The following is a 10048-nucleotide window of genomic DNA, read 5'->3' as shown; positions in this document are numbered from 1 at the left end:
TGATTTTCTCCACGACAAATATGTACATACATATGTATATAATTAGGCTCTATATTTGTAACAACGGGAGTTAATATTCTAAAGAATTAAAGCTCAATAGCAGTGTGCCCGATCCGTGGAGAATTTATATAGATTAAAATGCTAGTACAAAGCAGTCGAATAAGTATTTTGGAAAATCTTTGTACGTGTTTTGCAAATGGGTAACAGAGACGACACTATTACGCCCATTGGATAAAAAGAGCAGGTCTGCGCACGCACTTCGTAATGGCAGCACATGAGCCAATGAAAATCGAGAAACCGTGGAACTGGGCGTGCCGTTTGGTTCTATCTGTACCGTTACTGCTAACCACCCTTATGCCTTGAACCCTCAGCCATTTTGGCCAGACTCAGAAACAGTCCAAGTCCCGCGTCGACCACACGTACTTAAGGTCTCTTGTTTTTGACTGCGCTCTTCGTGCTGTGTTCGTTTTTTTCGCGGACAATTACATATTCTGTGTGTACTGGCAAGTGCTTAAAAATACCAGCCAGCATCCATTCTGTATTCAGGTGTATTCTCGTATACATATAGTATACGAGAAGAAAAAAAACTGAGAAAAGTGTTCAGTTCGACCTGGGCACTTGTGCGAATGTTTGCAATCGATAATCAGATTGTTAACTTAAATCATTTCCAGTTAAATAAAAATAGTGAAATTATAATTATAGCAGTTTCCAAAGGACTGATCTAATCTGACCATTTGGTAAAATTTTAAAAATGTTATAAGTAGTGTAGTCGCTTAGTTTATTAATTAGTTTATAAATTAAATGAAATATGTAATTGATTTGTGAATCTGATTTTAAATGGTCAGCGCTAAAAATGAAGAATTGATCTAATAAGAGAATATCATGGTGTCGAAATTGCTTTCTGCTGTTCAAAAAAGATCTGATCTACAAGACAAAATATAGGAAAAATTCGGGGTCCTAAGCTCTAGATACTATATTCTTATAACAGCCAATTATGTATTTTATCAGCTTATTCTTCATTATGCAATAAACATGTACATACATAAAATTGCCTTTTCTAAGTTTTGCCTGAAGCATGACAATTTTGTAGTTCTACAGAATTATACTGTAGAACTTTTAGCTTCCGAGACTCTAAAAATCTACATTCTGCATTTCGGAAACGATTAAAATTAGATATTAGCCTCGGCAAAGGTATAAAAAAGACGTACATATGCTTACGTGTGCCACACCTTGCCCAGTCCATTTTTCCGTTCAGTAAAGCACGGCGGTCTCATTTCGAAATTACAGACATACTCGTACTCGTATCGTGTACTTGAAATCCCAAGAGTGTTTTTGCTATATCAAACTTGAAATTGAGAAAAACGGCTCAGCACTTCAAAAGTGGCGTCAAGTGGAGCACTCATTAACATAAATACCGAAGATCAAAACATCGTATTGCACGGAAGCATGGGGTCATGGGGTCCAACAGACGCAAAGTGTGTGGCTTGCAGTCGAAAAACAGGTAAAGCTGAATTTTGTCTCGGTTTTATAAATTTGAGAACGATATACATATCGAGAATATATCTGGACAGTTAATTTACCCCTATAACTCTTTAGCTTGGAGTAAATTTTTTGAAAAATATTATAAAACAATATTAAAGCGCTAATATTGTATTTAGATTTATAGAAATTATTCCAATGCGGATTATTTATTAATTTATTTCGGAATCATGCATATCTTAATATACAATATTACATTTCTACGACCACAACGGCAAACAATGTATCTTTGAATATATAGGCGACCACTGAGGGGACTATCTTTGATGACATTATTATAGCCTCTCAAATTATTTTACCAAATTAGCAGATCAAATTATGACCATTTTTCTGCTGTAGGATAGCTATGACCGTATTGGTATACACCCATGAACTTGATTATGATGAAGGGTTTTTTCTGTTTTGTCGCTAAACTATCTAGTACCTCGGAATGCACATTATCTTACTGTCCCTATACACACTGTTCTGCGTTGCACCAATTTTTTCTAAACACAGTATGGTACCGCCAAGATCGGAATACGGAATATCATATATCCCAAAAATGATTTACATTCATATGTACATACAAGTAGTCATACGTGCATACATAGACAATTTAGGAGAATATTAAAAAACAAAAAAACAGGCAAGCTACTATACTATGCACTTGCTAATCTAATTTTTTTAACAACAACAAAAAACCTTTTTTTTTTTTTTTTCTTAAATGCTCTCTTGATCAAACTGTGAAGGAGTGTAATTGAGAAAAGGGCAGCTACTATGTACATATTAATCTATATAGATAATACCTTTAGCTTTACAAGATATTTTTGTTTGTTTATTTATTCCAGCTGCATCTGATGCTCATAAGGAAATTATGAAATGAAAGTAATAACCTGGCTGTTCTTAGGATTAAATCACGAAAAAAATGGCACACACTGATTTGGCTGCATCGCGGTCGAACACACCCGATCAGGAACGGGACCGTGCTACTGACAACGGACACATGCCTAAACCACTTACGGCTGGAATTTATCCCACTAACTCCTCTAGAAATGCTCAAGCGACAACCATGGCACTAGAGCAGTACCGATTGCAGCTCTACAATTATGCCTTGAATATTGAACGATTCCGTTGTCCGCAATATGGGACAGCTGGAGGGGCTAGTACGCCTTGGATGCATATGAATCCGTACGCAGCCCAGAGCTCCGGTACAGGTGTCAATCGAATGACTGCGCTTTCGACCATCTCCCTGTTTCCCCAGTCGCAGCGCATATTTCAACCAGAGGAGCCTAAGCCACAACACAGCTATATTGGGCTCATAGCAATGGCAATTCTCAGCTCAACGGAGATGAAGTTGGTCCTCTCAGACATTTACCAATACATTTTGGATAACTATTCGTATTTTAGAAGCCGTGGGCCTGGTTGGAGAAATTCTATCAGGCATAATCTATCACTGAATGATTGCTTTATTAAATCGGGACGCAGCGCAAATGGCAAAGGACATTACTGGGCAATACATCCGGCCAACATGGATGATTTTCGCAAGGGTGATTTTCGGCGCCGTAAGGCCCAGCGCAAGGTGCGAAAGCATATGGGTCTGTCAGTAGATGACAGCACTGATTCTCCCAGTCCCCCACCGTTAGATCTTACAACACCTCCACCGCCGAGCTCTCAAGCTACAATACAATTGGCCGCCCTTAGTTATCCGTATCACCAAAACTATATCGGGCAGTTCTTCAATCGAAATTCAGACACAGCTTCGCCACATTATTCCGTATCACATCCGGTACAAACGTTACAGCGGCAGCCCAATTGCCTAGAACCATCAATTCAACAAGCACATCAACATATTGCGTATATTAACTCTACGACAACGACAACAATAGCAAACATGTATTCGCAAACACGAAAGCGTCAGTTCGACGTAGCCTCGTTACTGGCCCCTGATGTTCAAATCGTTGATATCGTATCTGAAGATCAGGAATCTTCGCCAGCGGCTAATGCAGCTACTCGGACAACAACTCAACATACGGTCATTACAAAGCAAACCATACACCGTGAGGTGGTTGTGGGATTGGAGCAACCAGTTGCTGATACTGATATTGACGCAGATATCGACGTTGAAGTTAATGTTGATGTGGTGGATGATAGCAATGATCCTGATCCCGATCTCGACCCGGATGCGGATGAGCCCGGAAAAACAACAGAGGTAATGAAACAAGTGTTCTCTGTCGATGACAATAATTCGTACCTAAGCGATGGCAGGCGTTCATCTTTCGATGCCGACCCTGATCCTGAAGATCTTGAGCCGCATAACTACTCCATTTCCAGTTCGGCAGCAAGATCTTTGGGCAGCAGTAGTAGCCAACATGAGGAATCTAACTCATTGGAGGAATGTCCCACTGCTACATCCGCCATCACAAGTACACCCAATGCAAGGTTAAATTCAACATCACATCTGACAGTAGCAATTCCTAAGGCATACATAGAACTCAACCATGTTGATCCACACATACTGAGTAGATATTATGGGACATATATGGCGGCCGCAGCTCGACGTGCTAGTCTGGAGGCGTCCAGGGAAAAATCGAACACTACCCCTCCACCGGCCATCGAAATAATCTCACATAAGTAAAAAAAAACATCCTACAATCTACAATTTACATACGTATGAGTATCTGTACATACATAAATGGAAAAAAAAAACTGTAAACCCACCCTGAAATACTCACGTATATGCCATATGTATTAATATGTTTTAAGCTTATCTGAAAGTATACACATTTCCATAAAGGTAAATGCAAGTCTTTTATTATTGTTCGATCACGAGTTCATAATTGAAAATAACTTAATAAAAATGAAAATATTGTAAATAACTAATGTTTTTGTTTAAAAGAGGTTAAATCGTTTAATATTTCCGAAAACTGTCGCATTCGAAATAGTCGTTTGCAGTTCAAAGATAAAAGCATTCTAGGCAGCATTCGGTTGTCTTGTATGTTCAAAATTGTAGACGTCACAGAGATCTGTAAGGGATCAATTTAAGGGATCCGAATATAGCGTTGCAGAAATTTGACATATGCACATACACATGTTCCAGTGTGATATCACTTAGGAAAATTATTATGATGGCGATGTTTGCGGGTTCGCTATCCGGTGCCATCCTCTCAAGATCCATCAAAATCCAATTGCAATCCAATCCAATCCATCCAATTGCATTTGACATCTATAAAGTCGGCAACGTACTGCTGTACTGATGTACGTATGTATCTCATGTTCATTCCCTTGCAATCGTTTGCATAGCTCAAACTTAAATTAAAATCAATATCAGTTGGATAAAGAGCAGATACAAAATGGTTGATTATTTTGTTTTTCAAAGAGAGAGACAGAGCGAGAAAGAATGAAATTGTTTTCTTGATTCTGGCTATATTAATTATACGATCTGGTTTAGATTTTACACTCGAGAACATATAGTCATCCTCTACGCTTCTGCGTTTTTAGTTTTTTCGTATCTTTAAAATTGCGGATGCCACAGATTTTTGTCCTTTATGGGGGCGGAAGTGGGTGGAGCGAAGTTTTGAAATATTCTTGTAGCAGTGACATATCACAGAAGTCTGGATCCAAAACATCGTTGCTTTAGCTCTTATAGTCTTTGAGCACTAGGCGCCCCCACAAAGGACGAAAATCTGTTGCATCCACAATATTGTAGATTCGAGAAAACTAAAAACGCACAATCATAGAGAATAACCATATCTATCCGGTTGCTGAATCTGGATCAGATCGGATAATTTGTATAGCCAAAAGCAAGAAATCAATTTGCAGTGGCTACGCAGCGCCCGACTTCACACTCAGACTGATTTTCTGTCTCTCTCGCACGCACTATTTGTCGTGTCGCTTAATATTAGCTGCGTCTGCCGGAGGAGAGCCTTACTGACTAAGTATCGGGTATAAATGTAGAGTTGCGGTGTCCGCAGCAACTCACAACGTTCCCCCTCGTTTTTTCCTTCAATTGACTGACTCTTTGAACATGTTTATAATGTCTTTATTTCCTTATTGACTACTTTTCTTTAAACCTCTACTACTGCATCACTACGACCATCAGCTCATTGTTTTGTCCGACAGTACCTGGCACGTCTTTTGTATGTTCTTTTTATTAAAGTAAATATTTGTGATTCTATTAAATTTAATGTCATTTATTATGTCATTAGTATTATTTATTTATTCCATTATTTTTATTTTGCATGCATATTTATCTAATATATATGAATAAATATGTCATGGCCTATGTGTGTGAACTCCTCCCAAACGGCTCCACCGATTTTTATGAAACTTGTCGTATTATATTTCGACCTACCAGTTTTTAATCGGAATTTTAGTTTTTTTGTGCGAACAATATCCAAATATCCTAGAAAAAATTTAAAAATATGAAGTATTCTTTGATCTATTTGAGTGTGTCTGTCAACAAAGACAATTGGAACGGAGATAAACGGTTCTGTTTGTAATTGACACTCATGACATGACTAATCGCTAAAACAAGGCTATTACTCAATAAAATTTAGACAACCAACAAATATCAGTAAACATTATACATAATATTGGCTATATTATGTATATGACATATATTTAAACCACTCAGTCGATGGTCCTGGCAGCTAGTACTATTAGATCTTATGTCGAACTTGGCTCTGTAAGCGGTTCCTGACATCAAATAAATATATAAAATAAACATCGAGCATTTACATCCGCTTCGTTCAACCGAAATTGGCACAGCACATTAAATTCATGCTTCCATATGACATTTTTCGCAGCAACAGAAATAGTTCACAGTGGTGAACTAGTTAGTCATTTTAAATATTTATATATTTTGTATATATTGTATTCATTTTGTTTATTTATTTATTTTATTATATTTATTGAATTATTTATTATTTACCTACGAATAAAATAAATGAATTTAAACCCCATCTTTGCTTTTATTTGGGTGTACATATATAATTACATACAACTACATAACATTACAACTACATACATACATAACCTAGCTTCAAAACCTGCCGTTTCCTTTGTTCCTTTTTAACTTTTACATTTACATTTTTCTACACTCGGAATTTCTCAGAACTCGCCACTTTAAATTTTCCTTACATATGTAATTTTACATATGTGTTTTTCGAGCTAGGCTGTGGTGCTGCGAATTTCGTAAATGTAAATACCAAACAACAACGCCCCCTGCATGTGGCTTATCAATGCAAAGTATGCAACACTGGTCAACTTTCGAAATGTTGACGCAACATTGGTATACAGTTTCCGCAAAAATGTTTGAAAATTGTTTCAAATCAGACGGATTTTTATACCCGATAATCAAAATGAGTATCAGCATCAATAGCCGAGTCGATTGAGCCCTGTCCGTCTGTCCGTCCGTCCGTCTGTCGGTCTGACCGTCCCTATCAGCGCCTAGTGCTCAAAGACTATAAGAGCTAGAGCAACGACGTTTTATATCCGGACTTATGTCACTGCTACAAGTATATTTCAAAACTTTGCCCCGCCCACTTCCGCCCCCACAAAGGTCGAAAATCTGTGGCATCCACACATTCAAAGATACAATAAAACTGAAAACGCGTGATCGTAGAGAACGACTATATGTTCTAGAGTGTAAAATCTAGACCAGATCGTATAATTAATATAGCCAGAATCAAGAAAACAATTTCATTCTTTCTCGCTCTGTCTCTCTCTAACACACAGGTTTCATGGTCGGTTTTGACAATTGCAAAATATGAGTTCAAGGATCTCAGAAACTATAAAAGCCAGAGAAACCAAATTTGGTATCCACACTCCTGTGACATCGGACCTTGACCGTTTTGTGTCAAAATTACGCCACACCCCCTTCCGCCCACGCAAAGTACGAAAATCTGGGGCATCCACAAATCACAGAGACTATTAAGTCTGGAGTAACCAAATTTGGTATCCACGCTCCTTTTTGGTTTCACAATAAAACGTATATCTCAAAATTTCGTCCCACCCCCTTCCGCCCCCAAAAAGGACGAAAACCTTTTGCATCCACAATATTGCAGATTCGAGAAAACTAAAAGCGCAGAATCATAGATAGTGACCAAATCTATCAGATTGCTAGATCTGGATCAGATCAGATAATTTTTATAGCCAAAAGGAACAAATCAATTTGCAGTGGCTACGCAGTGCCCGACGTCACGCTCAGACTGATTTTCTGTCTCTCTCGCACGCACTCTTTGTCGTGTCTTTTAATATTAGCGGCGTCTGCCGGAGGAGAGCCATACTGACTAAGTATCGGGTATAAATGTAGAGTTGCGGTGTCCGCAGCAACTCACAACGTTTCCTCTCGTTCGGTTTATTTCTGAGGGTCAGGCTATTGTTTTGTATATTATGTGACTTTCAGTGCAGTAAATTATTTAAGGCAGTAAGAGATATAGTGATGAAACGCTGCGCAGGCCTGAAGAGGGCCGTCATAAGCAAATATTTGGCAACAGGTTTGATCGATTCTTAAATTAAAATTCAAATTCTCGCAAGCTGCAACATATTCAAAGCTAATTGGCACTTATGTAAGTAGACAACGACTGGTCATTGGTGGTGGTTGTACATAAAAATTCAAAATACTTTTAAGCCCAAGTTTTCTGGATTTGAAACTTGCGATGTGAAAATGCAACGGCACTATCGATAATATCGATGGTTTCACAATTGGTTCACATTATATACTGTATGGTTAGTGGTGAAACCTAAAACCAATAAGTCCACCAACAACGCAGGTTAAACGCTGTCATTGACTTGTTTCATTGTAAAATTAGAAAACTTCTATAATTACATCTTTAATTCTTTAAAGTCTCGTGGCTGCAACAAAAGCCGACGTATGATACAGATGCAGATATCGTGGAATTTGCCGGACCAAGGCAAAATTAGCGAAATGTCAATAACAACAACAATAACGCCGTGCTCAACTGAGCTCCTAAAATTTAAATGCAAGAATTGTAGCGGAATTTTCAAATCTTTGGAGAACCACCGAAGTTTTTGTAAACTGCCGCTGCCGCTACCGCAGTGTACATTTTGCAATAAAGAACTAAGTTCTTCAGGCAACTTGACATCACATATAATGTCAAAACATTTCACACAAAATGGTCAAAAAAGACTCCACAATTATGGAAATCATCCTAGCAGCCTTTGAAAGTAAAGAATAATAAGAACTTGGCAATCTGCCAATAGAATACATAAGGCTAGGAACCCGCATGTGGGCCAAGAAAACTGCTGCAGAGAAGCTAAATAAATAAATAAAATGAATTAATATTAATATTATATGAGTTTTATTAAAAACGAAAAATATTGCAAAATTTAACAACTGGTCACAGCAACATTATACATGCGTTTCAGGCCGATATACAATTATATATCGGTTCAAATATGGATCTCTCGAGTTTTACCCAACGTTTTTAGCTTGAAAAATTAAATTAAAATTCGATAGACATGCCGCTTCTACCCACTTCTTATCAGTATCGTTATCGGGTGTATCTGGTCTGTAAAAGCAGCGCAAAGAAGCAAGAACGTAGTTTTGTATTTGTAGCTTATCGAAAATATATGTACATGGCAACTACACAGGGATGAAATTTACACAGACCCACCTGACGGCCAAGAAATTCCCCGTCAATGAACTTTTTAACGGTTTATATTTGCTGTTATATTTAAAATCGGCTTTTGTAACGGAAACTACTACGTGATTTTTGTTTTCGCCTGCTTTTCTAGCACTCGATTCTTAATATTTAATCTTGCTGCCTATTGCAGTTCTATTTCCTTTAATAATTTCCTTTCTTAATCTCCTTCTCTTTGGCATCCTTCTGGAGACCCATTAGTTTGTAGGCCTTGCATGTTTCAAAGCACCTCTGGACAATTCCTACGTCATATTTATATACAGGTTAATTTTTTTCAAATGAAAAAATTGAACATTTATTATATTTCATATATATCTGTAAAATTTGGGTTTACACCACAATCATCAATCAGTAGAAGGATGGCGCGCAGCACAGTATCTAATTAGCAACAAATTTAGTTAAATTGGTTTTAATGCTTCCCGAAAACAAAATCTTACTCCTTTTCTCCTTCCTGCGGAATAAATCAATGTGGTTAAATGTCTGGCAGCTCGTCTGTGAGAACTGAAACTGAGCTGAAAGAGTCTGACTCGAATGATTCTATACATCTCTTATGCACTATGTATGCTCTTGCAGGGCTCTTACATTGCCAATCAGCAACGGGAGGCGGAGATCAATTCCAAATCGGAAGTTAATTTGATTTTTAAGTAAATCCAGCTTAGAGAGAGTACGTAAGTAACAGTGAGAGTAAGTAACTACCAGACTCTCTCTCTCTCTCTCTCACTCTCTCCGTTAACATTAAATTAACAGTGAAAGTAACTTACCCTCTCTCTATCTGTTAACATTAAATTTCCATATGTTCCTATTGGCTGCTCTCATTCCAACCAATCCAAACCAGGGAAAATTTTTCTCTTAGTTTAAAGAGAGAG

At 37.8% G+C, this 10048-nt stretch overlaps 1 protein-coding gene across 3 annotated transcripts; it reads left to right on the top strand.

Annotated features, from left to right (window-relative positions):
- The first annotated feature begins 368 nt into the window (after positions 1–368).
- fd102C (forkhead domain 102C) lies at positions 369–4394 on the top strand. 3 transcript variants are annotated; one of them, XM_033381366.1, is made up of 3 exons: positions 369–737; positions 2367–2871; positions 2926–4394. In XM_033381366.1, the coding sequence occupies exons 2-3, from the start codon at positions 2444–2446 to the stop codon at positions 4151–4153; spliced, it is 1656 nt and encodes a 551-aa protein (XP_033237257.1). In that variant the 5' UTR covers positions 369–737; positions 2367–2443; the 3' UTR covers positions 4154–4394. The 3 variants fall into 3 exon arrangements, with proteins under 3 accessions (XP_033237257.1, XP_015044407.1, XP_001352355.1); XM_015188921.2 differs by having other exon boundaries at positions 2367–4394; XM_001352319.4 differs by lacking the exon at positions 369–737 and adding an exon at positions 788–1501 and having other exon boundaries at positions 2367–4394.
- Positions 4395–10048: the final 5654 nt, after the last annotated feature.

The sequence above is a fragment of the Drosophila pseudoobscura genome, chromosome 5 (assembly GCF_009870125.1).
Source record: "Drosophila pseudoobscura strain MV-25-SWS-2005 chromosome 5, UCI_Dpse_MV25, whole genome shotgun sequence".
NCBI lineage: Eukaryota > Metazoa > Arthropoda > Insecta > Diptera > Drosophilidae > Drosophila > Drosophila pseudoobscura.
The sequence above is the reverse complement of the archived record's forward strand: the minus strand, read 5'-3'. Positions and strand labels throughout refer to the sequence as shown.

Excerpts from the sequence above, each read along its gene's own strand:
- fd102C (XM_015188921.2), top strand. The coding sequence starts at position 2,444 with ATGGCACACACTGATTTGGCTGCATCGCGGTCGAACACACCCGATCAG.